Source organism: Prunus mume, linkage group LG2, assembly GCF_029339155.1.
Source record: "Prunus mume cultivar Tortuosa linkage group LG2, ASM2933915v1, whole genome shotgun sequence".
Taxonomy (NCBI): Eukaryota; Viridiplantae; Streptophyta; class Magnoliopsida; order Rosales; family Rosaceae; genus Prunus; species Prunus mume.
In genome coordinates, this window is record NC_142699.1 from 7661302 (window position 1) to 7680504 (window position 19203).

The following is a 19203-nucleotide window of genomic DNA, read 5'->3' on the forward strand; positions in this document are numbered from 1 at the left end:
CCCAAATATGAAGATGAAAAGAAACTTTCATAGAGATGAGACAATTCCACTTGTTGGAATAATTTAAAACTAACAAGCAATGGAATATCATTACCATATAGTTGCTTTCAGGTACCCCAACCAACCACGAAGCTTCATGCCAAGTTCCTCGACCATTCTCAGCCGCACACGAGATTTTATTTCAGCACTCATTTGTGTAAACACCCGTACAAGCCAAGTACAATCCGACGCAACTTCTAATATTCCAAGTCTACCTTATTTATATAAGACCATGCCAACCCCTCTAACCGCTTATAACCTCAACCTGGCTACTATTTCATACAACATTCACTCATTCTTTCATTTATTTGTTCCTTCATTCTACAACTCTTCTTTTGGAATGACAACAGTGGTCTACATGTGTCCTCTAAGCACCAACGACTTGCTTCGAATTTTCGAGATGCTCGACAGGAATGGTGACGGGCAAGTGAGTCTCGAGGAGCTCAGCTTGCTCCTTGAGAGGATTGGCGTGCAGTTCAGCCTGAACGAGCTCGAGTCCTCGGTGGGGAAACCGAGCCTCGACTTCAATGAATTCTTGTTGTTCTACAAGTCCATATCCATGCAGCAAAATTACAAGAGTGACGACGATCGCCATGAAGACGGTAACATTCATGAGGAGGTTGTCCCTGATGAAGATGAGAGTGACCTTGTGAAGGCATTCAATGTGTTTGATTTGAATGGCGATGGCTTCATTTCCTGTGAGGAGCTGGAGAGCGTGCTGAGGAGATTAGGAGTTTTGGGGGAAAATAGCAGCCGTGACTGCAGGACCATGATTCACGTGTACGACACCAACTTGGATGGCCTGCTTGATTTTCAGGAATTCAAAAACATGATGTTTCAAAATACCATCTCTTAATTAATAATTATTTCAAATTTGCTTGTAAGCATTTGCAACATCAATACTTTTATGTAGAATATATATAATATATATATATATATATATATAGTAAAAAGCAAAATGAGGTTTCTCGAGTGTTGAGTATAGAGGAATAACTCACAGAGTTTGTGAATTATTGTGAGTCAACTAATTAATCAAAGAGATTTACTTCCTTGATTGATTAAGAGATTCACTTTCCTTTTTAAATTTTTTTAAAATTTTTAAATTTGTGGTTTTTTGTTTGATTTGGGTTTAATCAGGCCTAGTCAACCTGGCTCGATATCATGTTAAGATTTCAGAGGACGGACCCTGGCCCACATTAACAACATCGATATTGTCCCAACTTAACCACATGTTTAGCAGGTGTGGGGTTTTTATACAAAAAGTCTCGATGTTATTAGGAGTGGAACTATTTATTATATGAGACTTTCTATTTTGTTAAGTTTCCGATATGAGACTCATGTATTCTTCAACATATATATATACACACACACACATATAAATCATTTTATATTATCCAACCGGAAGTTTGAACCATCAATCAAACTGATTCTTGATTAAGCGTGTGGTCTAGATTTATAGTCTAACAATGTAAATATTTATCTACTGCGAGAATTTCCTCGAGTAAGATGTGTGTAAGGAGGAGACAGATTTTTGCACTTGTTCTGAGAAAGAATACTTACAACATACGCATTTTTGTTCATTTCACAATATCTGAAGTAAGTAATTCAATGTTTGTAGATTGGCCACATTAACTATGGTCCTTGCTAGGCTCCTAGCATCGCAACAATTGCACGGAGATACAATAATATTATCGTTAAAAAATTGTCGTTTGCCACTCTTCATTTGTACGTGCGTGCACCATGATGGAATCGAATTACCTACTTATGTTTTATTTATTTGTTCCACATTTTAGCTGTCCTTTATTTTATTTTTGGGGCATGGGGTGGTTTGGGTTACATTACATCGTTAAATATTTTTCAATCGCATGGAAAATTCGAGCAACTTCCAGAAAAATCCAAATCCAAAGTTTGCATTGTATATTATTCTAAATTGGAATGAACTTCCTTGAGGGTTTCCCTCTCGATCGACATATTTGACAATATACATGTACCTATGTTTCTTGTAATTATCATGCACGCAAATGAATGTTTATTATGACTAATACATTGTCAAATCTACTTGCAAATTAACAACGATCGGCTTACTCACACATGAGTATGCATGAGCAACTGTTTCATATAACGTTTTTCTTCGCCATACGTAATGACTTTGAATAAAAATTTTATATATAGCATGCATGAGATTTGTTTCAATGTGTTGAGCTTACATAAGAAATTTGTAAGTGAATACATTCCATATATAAGAAACAAATTAACAGAATCTTTTAATTTTTATTGACAATGTGACAATTACTAGGATGGAGCATATAAAAAATCTAAGGCTAGAATTCCATAGTCCAAAGGAAAGATTTTCTGGGAATGTTCAGCTTATATGGGGAAGCACGTACTTTGACAATTCTACCTATCAATCTCAGCTTTCAGATGACTTCGAAGCTATTTCAAAGGTCTTTTGGTTGAAGTAAAATTTTCTAATCTTAATTAATCGATTTGACCATAGGGCGGTACCATTGAGACTCACATGGTAAGACTTGTACGGTTTGACCTTTTGTGGTTGCTGCGAAGTTCCCATTTGACTTGAACCAAAGTTGAACTGCTCATCTAAGGTCCAATAACATGTTGAGGACCTAACTACAAAACAACGTTAGAAAAAGTATTATTTAGCACGACATTAACACATATGATGTTTGGGTTCAACAATTACTTATCAGCTATTAGAAAACATTTAGATTAGACAACAGATCGACTTAAAACATGATTAAGGTGAATCCAAACTCACTAATTACATATTGTATAATCTAGTTGTGTTTCAGGTTTGTTCTTTAATTTAACTTTGCTCAAACTCAAAAGTCCCAAAAACTTTTAAAAAGTGCAACATGGTTACATGGCTAGGCTAGTACTTATACCAACTCAGCCATAATCATAGTTTAATTATGAATGATTAATGTTTCATATGAAGCCCACAGAAATCAGAAAAGGATTGGCTCTCATTACTCTTTGAAGGCAATCCCATTCATGCATATACCTTTTCTTGTTTCGTACGGAGACTTGGACATGTCATTAAGGAAGATCATGGGAGGATTGTATACAAGTCAACCAAATGTTTCCAATCACGAAAAGTTAGCGTCAATCAAGCTATAGAAAATGCAATGTACTTTCGTTACTGGCAATTGGGATGGATCTTGAAATAGCTACACAAGATTTGACGGTTAGGGAAATATTTTTGCTAACCATTTCAACTTAAGGTGTATATTCACTACCATTTTTAATACTTGACACTTGTCCATGAACATAACCATAGTTAAACTTTGATTTATGTAATCATAGTTATGCTTATAAACACGTGTCAAATATTGAAAAGGGTGGTAAGCATACACCTTGGGTTAAAGAGATTTTTTACTATGGAGGTTTGATTTATGTAATCATAGTTATGCCTTTCATTTTTTAAAGTCCCTGGCCAAAACGACTCGTCAAATGTCTTGCGGATAGGAACCCAATGTACAATTAATATTATTAATAATTTAATATAAAGAGAGTCCTAAATTGAATTGAAGAAGTCAAAGACCCAAATCTCAACTTTTAATCTTTTTTTCTTCTGGTTTTTTATTTCTATTTTTTTATAATATGGATATAAATGTATTTTTTAATTATAAAGTTATGAACAAAAATAATCCCGGCTGCTAGGAGAGTTCAAAATCAATTCTAAATCAACCAAACAGACCAAATAAATCAATGCAACCCAATTTTAATTAGATTTTGGATTGGATTGAATGATAATTTCAGAAATCCAAGTAAATTTCAGATAAAAATAATTCCTACTAGGTTAGAGTCTTCAGCCTTCACAATTGTAGTAACTTTGATGGCTCCAATGACAGATTGGTGAAAAATTAATTGTAGCCGCAAGTGGTGGTACCATCGAAAATGGATTTGCCACTGGTGGTGGCAATTTTTGACATTGGGTTTATGAGACCGGGCCAAAATATTGGCTTTGATGCAAAGCTTTGTTCTGTTCATAAGGTCAACTCATTGCATTCTTCCCAATCCCAACCCAACTGGTAAGCAAATTTTAATCACTAATTAGCTGAAGCTTTGAGTGCTGACAAACAAACAATCTGATAACGACACTCATTAGCTGAAAAAGCTATATATCATGATTTCTTGAGTGCTGTTCTAATCTAAACATAGATATGCAATTGACTTGGCTCAACTCGAAATCCTTCGTACTTAATTTAAGTTTTAAATATATAAGAAATATTAATGGAGCATGATTAAATTTAAGTATTTCAAATGATAACTTCTCTTTTTGTTGCTAATAAACTACAAACAAGTTTTGAGAAGCATGACATTAGTCTAATCAATGATTAAGATAATTACCCAAAATAGTTTAGATTCTCAAACATGATTTTTTCACGAAAATGGGAATGAATGCAAACCAAGACAAAATGAGTTAATACAAAGTACAAAAGGAAAGGGACCAAAAAGGATAGGTATAGAGTCCAAGGAGAGAGACAGGACAAGTGCATGACTTTAACACTGTATCAACCGTAATGCTGGTGAGCTGTACCCTAACACTTCCCAACCCTGTGCATTGTCGAAGTTTCCATGACTTTATTTATAAATTTGTATTTTTATTACGTCTTAGCGGACTCGGAGCTCTTCGAATCGCAATTACTCACAAACTCACTTTCATTTTCCATTTAATTAATTATTATTATTTTGTAATTTTATAGAAAGTCCATTTACTTCTCCACCGCCCGCCAGCCTCACTCAACTCTGCTTTGCTCTTTAATTTTCTCTCCGTCTTTCCGTCACTTTCCCGAGAAAATCTCAATCATCCATCATGAAGGCCCTCGCGGCCACCGCCACCGACATTCTAAAGACCCCGACTTTCATCAAAATTACGGCCATTACCCTCCTCTCCCTCTCCCTCTTCCTACTCGCCAACCACTACTCTGCTACCTATCCTTCCCTCACCTTCTTCTCCTCTTCCACCACCACAACAACCTCCGCGCCGTCTCCATCTCTCGCCTCGTTTTCGCCGGAGTTGCCTCCGCCGACGCCTCCGGCAGCTCCATCTCCTCCTCCGCCATCGCCTCCTCCACCGCCGGCGGTCGAGAGGATGGGGATAGTGGACGATAACGGCGCGATGTCGGAGGAGTTCGAGATCGGCGAGTTTGACCCGAGCCTGGTCGAGGATTTGAGGAATGTCAGTGGAGGAGAGGAGAGATTGGACGACGGTGGCGGCGTAGGCGGCGGCGGTGCGAGATTCAAGGTTGATAAGTTTGAGGTGTGTGATGAAAGCATGACTGATTATATACCGTGTTTGGATAATGTGGAGGAGATTGAGAAGTTAAATTCGAGAGAGAGAGGGGAAAAGTATGAGAGGCATTGTCCTGGGCAAGGCAAGGGGTTGAATTGCGTGGTGCCGAGGCCGAAAGGGTACCAGATACGAATACAGTGGCCTCAGAGCAGGGACGAGGTAATTTGGATTGAAATGTGTGAACTTTGATTTCTGTTTTTGGTAAAGTTGTTTGCTTTATTTGAATTGGTTTGAGTGTTGCTGTTCCTGATACATTGAATTTTGTTATGTAAGTGAAATTTCAGCAATTGATATCAACTATTAAATTTCAATGATAAAGAGCTAGCTTAGGCATGTCAGGACAGTGGACAAGTGAAGTGGTGTCATTGTTAGTGTAGAAATGTGGATGGAGACAGAACTTTCGTTGGGAATGGTTTTGAAATTTAGATGGAAGACTTTGAAAAGTGATGATGGCAATATGCTGTTCTCCTTCTCTTAACTTTAAGCTGTAGGATTGGCAGAAGTTGGTCCCTTGTTTTTAGAATGTAAAAAGATGAGAAATAAGGAACCAATAGTTCTGATTTCTTTCTTTTTTTGTTGGTTTTTTTTCATTCATGGTAATCTATTTTCTGAAGCTATATATCCCCAGTTGCTTTCAATGTTACGTAAACTGGTAACAATTGGTAACATCCCTTTGTAGAGCAGTTTTCTGGGTCACTACTGAAAACTCCTTAAAAAAGATTTTTCCTTCTGTAGCTCTTAACGTATAGCATATTACCGTTTCACCTGGTTTGAGAAAGAATGAGTGTTCTTATGTGCTAACAATAGATATGATAACAGGTGTGGTTCAGTAATGTACCCCACACTCGACTTGTTGACGATAAAGGTGGTCAGAATTGGATAAGGGTAAAGAAAGATAAATTCATTTTTCCAGGAGGTGGAACACAGTTTATTCATGGGGCAGATCAGTACTTGAATCAGATTTCACAGGTTTGTCCCTTGCCCAATTCTCATAAAGTATTTGCATGTTTTTACATGATATTGATTACCACCTCTTACATGGACTGAGCAGATGGTTCCTGACATTGCATTTGGCTACAAAACCCGAGTGTCCTTAGATATTGGCTGTGGAGTTGCTAGTTTTGGTGCCTTTTTGATGCAACGGAATGTGACCACTATGTCAATAGCACCAAAAGATGTTCATGAGAATCAGATCCAGTTTGCACTAGAGCGTGGTGTGCCTGCAATGGTGGCAGTATTTGCTACTCACCGCTTGTTGTATCCAAGCCAGGCTTTTGACTTGATCCATTGTTCAAGATGTAGAATTAATTGGACCCGTGATGGTAATCCGTTTCTCTCTTGGACATTTTATGGCATATTCCTACATATGTGTAATGCATTTGATACTTGTTGTCAAAAGCTCTTTGACTCTAAGAATCCTTTTTTTCTTTTGATTATGTGATGAAGATGGAATTTTGCTTCTCGAGGCTGACAGGTTGCTAAGAGCAGGAGGATACTTTGTCTGGGCAGCACAGCCCGTTTACAAACATGAAGAAGCCCTACAAGAACAATGGAAAGGTAGCTCATTATGCAATATTTATTGTAGGTTCACAGCCTGTTTATCTTTCTCTACACTTTGAAAAGTCTGGTCAGATATTTTCTGTATCGTTCTTTTACATTAGCATTAGTGTCATCTTCTCTGATATTTGACAACAACAAAAAATTATTGTTATATTCTTGATGTTGGAGCACTCGAATTAATACTTGTTTATCTATTTACAGAAATGGAGAACCTGACTACTCGCCTTTGTTGGGAGCTTGTAAAGAAGGAAGGATATATTGCTATATGGCAGAAGCCTTTGAACAACAGCTGTTATCTTAGTCGCGATGCTGGAGTGCTGCCTCCATTATGTGATTCAAATGATGATCCAGACGATGTTTGGTAAGTCCTACTTCAAAGTTTAAAGTTTTCTTGGTTTAGAAGCATTCTTCAAATATCAATCCGTGTTAATTGTCAAACTCTTAAAACAGTCTTCTATTCCATCTGATAAGTTATGTAACTTTTGACTTTATGGTTTCATTTCAATAGTTTGTCTATGTTGTTCTGTTGGACCCTTGTCCTGTTGACTTGGTGACCATAATCTTGCATATTTCCCGAGGGGCAATGCAACCTTGTGTCATGTGGCATTAAGGGAGAGTTGATTTAAATTTGCTTGAACCAAAAGGCTTTCGGCATGTATAAAAAGCTTTTGGAGGAAAAAAAAATGTCAAAACATGATGATTTATCTAACTTGATTGAACTTTACATCTGAAGCTAACACTTTGAATATGAGGTCTTCTCCACGCACATACACAAGGCTGAAGAATTTAACAAGAATATTGTAATAATGCTTCTTCTAGTCTCATTGTTGGTTATACTCCATCCAAATTTGATATCTCACCACAAGATCACGAGGCCTACCTAGATGCAGAGTATGAAATAAAGTATACATATATCATAACCACTGTAACCCTAAGTAATACTTTTTTTTTGCAGGTATGTTGGTTTAAAGGCTTGCATCACTCGATTACCTGAGAATGGTTATGGAGCTAATGTTAGTACATGGCCCGCATGTCTTCAAGATCCACCAGATAGACTCCAGAGCATAAAGCTAGATGCGTACATATCTAGAAAGGAAATCTTCAGGGCAGAGGCAAAGTACTGGCATGAAATATTAGCTGGTTACATTGGTGCTTACCATTGGAGAGAATTAAACTTTAGAAACATAATGGACATGAGGGCTGGATATGGAGGGTATATCTTCAAATAATTCATTCTACACAAACCATAAATCTTTACCTATTTTCAATGTTATTTCAACTTGCAAAAGAAAGAGATGGAAATCATTTTTATATTGGCAGGTTTGCAGCAGCATTGCAAGATTATGGGTTGGATTGTTGGGTTATGAACGTTGTTCCTGTTTCAGGGTTCAATACTTTGCCAGTTATATATGACCGCGGACTTATTGGAGTTATGCATGACTGGTTGGGCAATACACCTTCTGATTTCTGTTTTTGACCATCTATGTGTTACTAAATCTGTTGGACTTTGTCATGATGCTCAAATTTATGTTCCTTAGGTGTGAACCATTTGACACTTATCCGAGAACATACGACTTACTGCATGCAGCGGGTCTCTTCTCTGTTGAGCAAAAGAGGTATAAATTTGCACTGTTGTTTGAGCCTATTTTATCTATTTGTAGGTGAGACTTCATGTGATGTAGAGTACATTGATTTCCTACTGATCTGTTTGTGTTGTGCACAGGTGTAATATCTCAACCATCGTGCTTGAAATGGATCGAATGCTGAGGCCTGGCGGACGTGTTTACATACGTGACTCTATATCTGTAATTTCTGAGCTTCAAGAACTTGCAAGTGCTGTTGGATGGGTGCCTGCGCTGCATGACACAGGAGAAGGACCTCATGCAAGCTGGAAGATCTTGATTGGTGACAAGCGTTTGTGATCTGATTTGGGTGCAAACTTGTCGATGTATTTTTCTGTAAAAGGGTATGAAATCGCACCATAGAAAAGAAGGCACTACAACAGCAACTAACATATTGCACTTGTTTTATGCTCTGTAATTTGAAGACTAGCTAGTGCAATCTCTTTTTTCATTTTTTATATATTTTTTTCTTAGTATATCCAAATGCACAGCAATAGGATGGTTAAATGTGCATAACTTAACACTAATACCGTGATATTATAAAGTGTTGTTTTTGTAACCTTTGTTCCTAAAATTTGCGCACAACACAGGCTTGATGGCCTTCATTCAATAGACTTAACCAAAACCCATAATCATTTCCCTCTTTGAAAACCTATGGCAATGGCAACAGTGGCGGGGATGGCGGAGGGTATTCGGGCCACCCGATTTGATGAAGGCCGTTGAAGTAGTTATTGAAAATGAGGGTTTGGTTTCATCGTACAACGTTGTGAAGATCACTTGAAATGCATCAAACTGCACTTTATTCCTCACGCAACCGATAATATCTTATGGGCTGTGGATATACACAAGTAACTGAGGAATGAACCTCGACTGCTGCTAACCTTAAACTCCGCAGAAGCAGAACCCTTGTGCTCTGCTGCAGCCTGTATTGAGAGAGAAGCTTCATGGATTTCGAAAACTGAAAAATTGCACACATCGTATGCAGTTTAGGGAGAGATAAGCTGATTCAGTCAATCCGGAACCTCTTCAATGTACATTCCTCCCCAATTATATTTGGGAGGATACGAAGCCGAAGAACCCTTCTGTGCTGCTGCTTTATTAACCTGTTTGGAGAGATAAGCTTCATAGATTTCGAATAAAAGTTGTGGATCTTTCTCCTTCAGCTCATTGTACTCCTCCCGGGCAGTAAGCTTGTCCATGTTGTCTATGATCAACGTCAAGGCTGCGTCGATGACCTTCTTGGCGTTATGCTGGTGCACGAAGGTGTAGGTCGAAAAAGAATTCTCCCAGTTGAGGTTGGCCACCAAGAACTTCTGGCACAAATCTTTGAGATGGAGCACCTGGTATTTTTCAGCCATTACTAGGAGGTCACAGGCCAATTGCTGGTCAAGGCATACCACCTCAGCTGTGTAGAGGTAGTTGACAAAGGCACGAAGGGTGCCGTAGGACACATCGCGGATCTTGATGGTGCCACTCAAGCTTTCTTCCATCTCATTCTCAAGCATGGCATTGAACACCGGAGAACGGCTCACCTGATCCAGTGCCGGTCAAAATACATACATAATATTTAAGAGGAATTCAAAGTGTGCAATAATAATATTTTCCCAGGAACATATTAATTTTGTGAACAGTACTAGTAGGTGACCAGGGGAGAGAAAATGAACCTAGACAAATTAAAAAAAGAAAGAGGACTAGAATTGTTAGAGAACCAAAGCATTATACGGGAGCCAAATAATTATAATAATGTTCTCAAAGCACAGAAAATTCCTCCCCACGTTCATTCATAGTATGTTGGAACTTCTTGGGAGAGGGATTAGTATTCATGGTTGTTTATGGTGGTGAAGAATTTCCAGGGTCATTTAAGTACCTACGTAGAAGGCTGTTATTTGGTGTGAAGACTTAAACTTGGCATTGGTGTGGTCAAAGGTGAGTCTTTCGTTTGGTTTGTTCTTAGAATTTGACTAAGTTGTTGTCTTTATTTGTTTACAAGTTGGGGCGGTTGGATTTTGTTTTTGGAGTATGATGTTAGGTAGGTAATACATGGTGATTTTGATACCTGTTGAGGAGGTGATAAAAGACAATCGCGTGCAAGTATTTATTATTCCTCCAATCTAGGTAAATGGGTTGGATTTTTGGTTTCTACTAGTTAGGTAATGAAATTTTTAGTAAGTAAATTTGGATGTGTTTAGTTTGATCACTGTATAAGAGGCAATGTCACATATATAGATAAGTTGTTTTTTGTATTTATATCCCATTTTCAGGTAAAATTCTGCATATTTATAGGTAATTGTTGTCTGGTATGTATTTACCTCAAATGAAGGTCAATTATTCCCTCGACCAATTTTTTCTTGTTGTAGGTGGATTATGAAGACAATAAAAAAATGAAATATAAATACTCTAGATCAAAAGAAGAAAACACCTAAATCAAACCTTTTGGGCACGGATCTAAAGAATACCCCATCCTTATTGTGAAACAAACAAAATTAAAGTAAAGCTATCAAAATGTTTGAACAAAAATCAGCGATGGAGCAGAAAGTTGGCGAAATGTGTACTGACCAAAACGGCCTTATGGGCCGGAACGGGTACAGCCGCCTGGGCATACCCACCGTCGGGGGCAAACAGAACGACGTCGGAGAAGGAATCTGGCTGGGACGTCGTGAGAAAAGCGACCTTGGCCTTGAGGTCCTCGTGGCACTTCTTGAGGTCCTCGTGGCACTTCTTGCAGGTGCCGGCGTCGTATCTGCCATTGCAAGATATGCACCTCATGTTGGGTTGGGGTTCTCAAAGATAAATAACAGCAAGAGAAGAAGTTTTAAGGCAAATGTAATTTCATCAATTGATCAGTTGTGCTGCCTCCCCTGCCTTATTATGGTACGTAGTTTCCTTCGTCTGGAAGTAGTCCGCCACTTTTCTTTTCTTTTCTTCTTCTATGTTTAAGTTCCTTGCTTGCTCTAATATCATTCGTATAAAAATAAATATGGACAATGTTGCCCTTTAACTGTTAGTAGATTTTGACAGATATTATATTAGAATACTTGTTTATCTATTTACAGAAATGGAGAACCTGACTACTCGCCTTTGTTGGGAGCTTGTAAGGAAGGAAGAATATATTGTTGGAAGTTTGAAAGCAAATTATTATCCCACATCGGAGGAAACAAATGGTTTTACATGCTTCATAGGTTTCGAATATGAGTCGTGGATCTTTCTCCTTCAGCTCAGCGTACTCCTCCCCGGTAGTAAGCTTGTCCATGTTGTCTGTGATCAACGTCAAGGCTAGGTTGATGATCTGCTTGGCGTTATGCTGATGCACGAAGGTGTAGGTTGAAAGTGAATTGTCCCAGTTGAGGTTGGACAACCAAGAACTTCTGGCACAAGTCTTTGAGATGCTGCGCCTGGTATTTGTCAGCCATTACTAGTAGATCACAGGCCAATTGCTGGTCAAGGCATACCACCTCTGCTGTGTAGAGGTAGTTGACAAAAGCACGAAGGGTGCCGTAGGACACATCGACTGTCTTGATGGTGCCACTCAGACTTTCTTCCATCTCATTGTCAAACATGGCGCTAACACCGTAGAACAGCTCATCTGATTGAGTACCCACCAAAACACATGTTCAAAAGAATTCAAAGCGTGCATTTTTACGAACAAATTCAGCTAGAATTACATTTCCCAGGATCATATGATCATCCACAAACATTAAAGGGATTATGATGCTCAACTCATAGCAAGTTTTGCGTAATGCCTTATGATGATGAATGAGAAATGATGAACCCCGAGGACCAAGGCATTAATTAGAACAACAATACTTCAACACGAAAATGTTAATGCAACCAAGGATTGAAATATCGGCCGATACACCGATATATCTGCCGATATATTGATATTTTCAACTGTCGACACTGATATCTGGGGGGTGATGCCATATCTTCCCCGGTTTCAACGATATATCCCCGATAAGTGCGATATCCCCGATATTTTGCCGATATCCCTAATATTTCCAGATATCCATAACAGAACCCAAAAAAAATTCAGAAGTTTTGAAGAATCTATGCACAGTCCACTGCCCACATACCTCCAATCCATCTGAAGATGACATGGCGATCAGTTTTGGATATATGAGCATAGGAACTAGACCTAGTACTAATTCAAATGAATCTTATGATGGCTATGGTTATGTCATGTCTGATTATAGTGGAACTAGTTATGGAGCTCAAGATGATAAAATAGATTATGGACCTACTAGTTGGTTAATCCTAACTATCCCATATATGGGAGGACAATAGGGAGCTCAAGAGAGACCTATGTGCACCATATTCAAACATGGCTTAAAAACTGCTCTGGTTACATGACTTGGTATGACTATTGTATGAATCTAAATGGTTGTTCGTCATTATTTGAACCTCATAGGAGCTCTTCATTTATGTCGATGGACACTTATCTAAATTGTAATCCAATGTTTTAAATAAACTATGGCTTTATGCATGGTTTATTTATTCTAATTAACATTTTATTTTCAAACTTTTCATTAACACGCATTACATACCACTTGTATTTAATCATTTGTTCAATACATTCATTAATAATGTACATAACATCTATGAAAGTTTTACACCAAAATTATGTGTTTCAATGCATATATATGTCATTTTTGTTGATTTTTTCCCGATACCTAAAACGATAATGATATATCCCCCGAAATATCCGTAAATTGGTGGCCTGATATTATCTGCAAGGCCGATATTTTAATCCTTGCCCCCAGCAGCAAAATAGCTAGCTATAACTACTCCTAACCTAAGTCATTTTTAGCTAAAAGTCTTCCCAAAACACTCCTCCAACAGACTATATATTGATGAACAAGTAAAACCACAATATATTTGATCAAAACACAAGAATTTTTCAAGAAAAATCACGCGTATACTACATCTACATTTTAATTACTCATCAAAAGCGCAAAAAAGGAATTATCACAATAACACACAGAGTACATATGTAATTGAGTACTGACCAAAATGGCCTTAGGGACAGTAACGGGTACAGAGGCATGGACAGAGCTGTGTTGGAGAAGGAAGCCGGCTGGACGTGGTGAGAAAAGCGATCTTGGCCTTGAGGTCCTCGTGGCACTGCTTGCAAGTACCGGTCATCTTCGTTGTATTTTCCTTGGCAAGATATATGCACTTGTTCATGTTGGGGTGCTCAAAGATAAATAACCAGAGAAGAAATTGTAAGAAAATGTGATTACATCCATTGATCAGTTGTGCTGCCCCTTAGAGCATGCACAATGGTTGCTCAATAGTTGATTTCAGTTAAGTTCAAAATTTAAATTTATTGAACTTTTTTGGCAGCTATTAAACTGAACTGTAGTTTCACTTGCAGCGGTGTAGTTCAATAATTAACACTTCATACCATGATATTATGAAGTGTTGTTTTTGTAATCTTTGTTCCCAAAATTTACGGAAAACACAGGCTTGATGGCCTTCATTCAATAGACTTAACCAAAAGCCAATAGGGAAAACAAAAAAGGAAATCCTTAAAGAAACCTATAATCATTTCCCTCTTTGAAAACTTATGGCAATGGCAACAGTGGCGGGGATGGCAGAGGGTATTTGGGCCACCGGATTTGATGAAGGCCGTAGGAGTAGTTATTGAAAATGATGGCTTGGTTTCATAGTATAAGGTTGTGAAGATCACTTGAAATGCATCAAACTGCACTTTATTCCTCACACAACTGATAATATCTTATGGGTTGTGGATATACACAAGTAACTGAGGAATGAACCTCAACTGCTGCAGTTTTAACCTTAAACTCCGCAGAACCTTTTTGCGCTGCTGCAACCTGTTTGGAGAGATAAGGTTCATAGATTTTGAAAACTGAAAAATTGCACACATAATATGCAGTCGCGACAACAAACAGTCTTCATTCTTATTCATACTCACTTAGAACCTCATAATCTTTAATGGACATTCCTCTCCAATTATAGGAAGATAAGAAGCCGAAGAAGACTGCTAAAATATGAGAACTGTGTGAGAATATTTATTTGTGGAAATTTTTTGTGTATTCTTCTCCTTGTATGAGGTCATATAACGGAACTTTAATGGACAAGTAAATAATAAATTTTTATTTCTATTTACAGTAGGAAATCAGGAATTAAAGTAAATCAAATATAATTATAATGAGAATCCTTGGTTTGTAAGGAAAGAAAGTCCATGGTCCACAAGTCACGCCAACACTCCCCCTCACATTGGTGCATAGATGTCGCTAATGCCCAACTGGTTAGTGAATTGTGGAATGATTTACTGAAAATTACCTTTGTCAAAATATCCACCAATTGATCCTCGGACTTTACGAAAGGAAATTGAATCCTTTTAGCTTCGAGCTTCTGTTTGATATAGTGTCGATCTACCTCAACATGTTTGGTGTGATCATGTTGAACTGGATTCTGTGCAATACCTATTGTAGCCTTGTTGTCACAAAAGAGATTCATTATAAAGGTAGGTCTATACCCAAGTTCAGTAAGCAACCTCTTTAACCAAATGAGTTCACAAATTCCTTTGATAAGGCGCCTACCTTCTTTTTCTTACTTCTCCATATAACCAAATTACCTCCGAAGAATGTGAAGTAACAAGATGTGGATTTCCTGTATGTTATACTTCTTGCCTAATCTGCATATGTGTAACCATCAATATTCAGATGATCATGTTTTGAGAACATAAGTCCTTTTCCGGGTGCAGACTTCAAATATCTAAGTATCCGAATAACTACATTCATGTGGTCTTCACTCGGAGAATGCATAAATTGACTGACGACGCTCACCATATAAGCAATGTCTAGCCGAGTATGAGACAAGTAGATCAATCTTCCCACAACCTTTGGTATCTTTCTTTGTTAGTTGAAACTTGATCCAGGTATTCTCTAAGATGATGATTATGAACAATATGACTGTCTACAGGTTTGCAATCTAGCATTCTTGTGTTTCTTAACGAGTCCAAAACATATTTCCTTTGAGAGAGAAATATGCTTTGTTGTGGTCGGGTTACCTCAATCTCTAAGAAATAATTGAGTCCACCTATTTTCTTCATCTCAAATTCAGTAGCCAAATAGTCTTGTAGCTGAGATATTTCATGTTTATAATTCCCAGTAATAATCATGTCGTCAACATAGATTATTAAAGCTATTACATTCTATTTATGATGTTTCAAGAACAAAGTATGATTTGAGTTACTCTGTCTGAAACCATTATTCTTCATTGCCATGGTGAATTGTCCAAACCATGCATGTGGTGACTGTTTCAATCTATACAATGCCTTTCATAATTTGCATACTGTTCCAGTATGAGTAGTATTATATCTATGAGGAATGTCCATATACATCTCATCTGTGAGTTCTCCATGTAGGAAGACATTCTTTACATCAAACTGTTATAGTGGCCTGTTCAAATTAGCTGCGATTGACAGTAAGACTCTGGCTGTATTCAATTTTGCAACTAGTGTAAAAGTTCCTTCAAAATATACACCATAAGTCTATGTGTACCATTTCGCCACCAAGGATTAAAATATCGGCCGTGCAGATAATATCGGGCCTCCAATTTACGGATATTTCGGGGGATATATCGTTATCATTTTAGGTATTGGGAAAAAATCAATAAAAATGACAGATATATGCATTGAAACACATAATTTTGGTGTAAAACTTTCATAGATGTTATGTACATTATTAATGAATGTATTGAACAAATGATTAAATACAAGTGGTATGTAATGTGTGTTAATGAAAAGTTTGAAAATAAAATGTTAATTAGAATGAATAAACCATGTATAAAGCCATAGTTTGTTTAAACATTGGATTACAATTTAGATAAGTGTCCATCTACATAAATGAAGAGCTCCTATGAGGTTCAAATAATGACGAACAACCATATAGATTCATACAATAGTCATACCAAGTCATGTAACTAGAGCAGTTTGTAAGCCATGTTTGAACATGGTGCACATAGGTCTCTCTTGAACTCCATATTATCCTCCCATATATGGGATAATTAGGATTAACCAACTAGTAGGTTCATAATCTGTTTTATCATCTTGAGTTCCATAACTAGTTCCACTATAATCAGACATGAAATAACCATAGCCATCATAAGATTCATTTGAATTAGTACTAGGTCTAGTGTCTATGCTCATATATCTAAAACTGATCGCCATGTCCTCTTCAGATAGATTGGATGTATGTGGGCAGTGGACTGTGTATAGATTCTTCATATTAATAAATTATAGGGTTCTAGGCAAGGATTAGCTATTTTTGGGTTTCAATTTGATTCAATTGCCTTTAAAACTTCTGAATTTTTTTTGGGTTCTGTTATGGGTATCGAGAAATATCGGGGATATCGGCAAAATATCGGGGATATCACATTTATCGGGGATATATCGTTGAAACAGGGGAAGATATGGCCTTACCCCTAGTATCGGTGTCGACAGTTGAAAATATCGATATATCGGCAGATATATCGGTGTATCGGCCGATATTTCAATCTTTGTTCGCCACAAGGTTTGCATCGTATCGCTTAATAGATCCATCAACGTTGTGTTTTATGGTAAACACTCATCTACATCTTACAATAATTTTTCCTCATGGTAAAGTTTCTAGTGTCCAAGTCTGATTCTTTTCAAGCTCTTTCATCTCTTCCTTTATAGCTTGAACCCACTTAGGATCTTTAATGCTTTGGCAACCTTGGATGGGATATGAATAGCAGACAACTGATGCACAAAGGCCTTGAGTGGTTCAGACATCTTCTCAGTGGATACATGATTCATAATTGGATACTTTGATGTCTTGCCAATATCAGCTGAATAACGATTTGGTGGCTTTCCATGATTCTGCTTGAAAGATAATTAGTATCCAATAAATTTATCCTATAAATTCACAAGTGTAGTAAAAGTAGTTACCTCAAGGATATTCTCAGGAGATTGGTCTGTTGGTACCATTGAGTTAGAGGGGGTCTTCATCTTGTTGTTATGTATTTTCTGTAGGTATTAGACTCGGATCAGAAACATCTTCGCATGGATCAGGTGGGTCAAGCGATTGATCACTATGAATGGGTGATTGATCATTTTTCGCAGAGAGTAATCTCGTACTCCAGACTTAGGACGATCGATCATTTATGTACAGAGGAGAATTTCTTAGTTTTCCAAGTTGCTCTAATTCTACTCTTCACTTCGTATCTCCCCCTAAAGCATAGAATTGGATGATGGGTCATGGAAGAATAGCTCAGATTCCAGAAAAGTTACATCCAAAGTGACATAGGTACGTCGGGTAGGAGGGTGATAACAACGGTAGCCTTTCTGATGAGTGACATAACCCACAAAACACAATGAAGCGCACATGGATCAAGTTTTCTATGTTGATTTTTGTAGAGATAAAAGAAAGTCATACATCAAAGATTCTGGGTATGAGTATCAAAACAGAGGGAAGAGGTCTGTGTTGCTCAAGCACTTGTAAGGAAGTGTTAAAAGTCAATACACCAGAAGACATGAGGTTGATCAGGTGAACTATGATGACAATATCATCATCCCAGTGATGGCGAGGAACATGAGTGCCAATCAGAAGTTCTTGGGCGGTTTCAAGAAGATGTCAATTCTTTCGTTCAGCAACACCATTTTGTTACGGTGTTTGAGGAAAAGTCATCTCATGGATAATTCCATGTTGTTTGAAGTAAGCTTGAAAGTCATGATTGAAAAATTCTCCACCATTATCTGAGCAAAAAATCTGGATTTCAGCATTGAATTGAGTTTTCATCTGTTTGTAGAAGGACTGAAAACGGGAAAACACTTCCGTGTATAATCATCATCTTGATTTGAACAAATATAGTCATGTCATCGGTGTATAATTATCTATGAATGTGACAAACGACCAAACACCAGAAGAAGCAGTGATAGGTGAAGGTCCCCATACATCAAAGTGAATTACGTAAATGAAATAATACATTTGTTCGTACTCAACGGATAGGGTATACGGTGACTCTTCTCCAAAATATAAGTATCACATGTGAAGTCGGAGTCCTTGAAACTTGAAAATAAATATGGTATAAGATTCTTCATATAACAAAAAGACGGATGTCCTAATCGACGGTGCCATAACCAGATTTGCTTTTGCTTGCTATCAAAGAGATGCGTCACATTGTTGGCTATGTCGGGACTAAAGTCATCTACATAATATAGCCCCATTTCTTAGTACAATGACCAAAAATCTCCTTAGTGTGAATATCTTGAAGCAAACAAAAACTAGGGTAAATGAATACAAAATAATTCAATTGTTCAGTAAGCTGACTAACTGACATCAATTTATTCGATAAAGATGGAACAAGTAAAGTATTAGAGAGTGAGAGAGAGGATGAAAGTGTAACAGTGCCAGCCCCTGTCACAAGAAAAGTAACTCCATTGACATTAGCAATACAAGTTCGTCGGGGTTGCGTAGTATTCAGAAAATCATCTGGATCAAACATCATATAATCAGTTGCACCGAAATCAATTATCCAGCTCGGGGAATCACTCTTATTCAAAGTATGGAATCCATAATCAGTATCATTATGGGTCGTATGGGGTTGTGTTTGATCTTTGAGAGTAGCCCACCATTCTGCGTGCCATGCAATTTAAAACAAGTTTCACGAGTGAGTCTC

At 37.6% G+C, this 19203-nt stretch overlaps 3 protein-coding genes across 3 annotated transcripts; 2 read left to right on the forward strand and 1 right to left on the reverse strand.

The window, feature by feature from the left end:
• Nucleotides 1-279: 279 nt before the first annotated feature.
• Nucleotides 280-921, forward strand: LOC103319758 (Calcium-binding EF-hand family protein). The gene has a single exon (XM_008221346.3). The coding sequence runs from the start codon at nt 380-382 to the stop codon at nt 893-895; it is 516 nt and encodes a 171-aa protein (XP_008219568.2). The 5' UTR covers nt 280-379; the 3' UTR covers nt 896-921.
• A 3769-nt stretch (nt 922-4690) lies between these two features.
• LOC103319757 (S-adenosyl-L-methionine-dependent methyltransferases superfamily protein) lies at nt 4691-9097 on the forward strand. The gene is made up of 9 exons (XM_008221345.3): nt 4691-5515; nt 6176-6325; nt 6408-6678; nt 6803-6913; nt 7118-7277; nt 7872-8129; nt 8237-8359; nt 8455-8532; nt 8640-9097. The coding sequence occupies exons 1-9, from the start codon at nt 4877-4879 to the stop codon at nt 8836-8838; spliced, it is 1989 nt and encodes a 662-aa protein (XP_008219567.2). The 5' UTR covers nt 4691-4876; the 3' UTR covers nt 8839-9097.
• Nucleotides 9098-9321: 224 nt separating this feature from the next.
• Nucleotides 9322-11397, reverse strand: LOC103319895 (BTB/POZ domain-containing protein At4g08455-like). Its single transcript, XM_089045725.1, has 2 exons — nt 11095-11397; nt 9322-10070 (listed from the first exon to the last, which is right to left on the reverse strand). The coding sequence occupies exons 1-2, from the start codon at nt 11302-11304 to the stop codon at nt 9549-9551; spliced, it is 732 nt and encodes a 243-aa protein (XP_088901851.1). The 5' UTR covers nt 11305-11397; the 3' UTR covers nt 9322-9548.
• Nucleotides 11398-19203: the final 7806 nt, after the last annotated feature.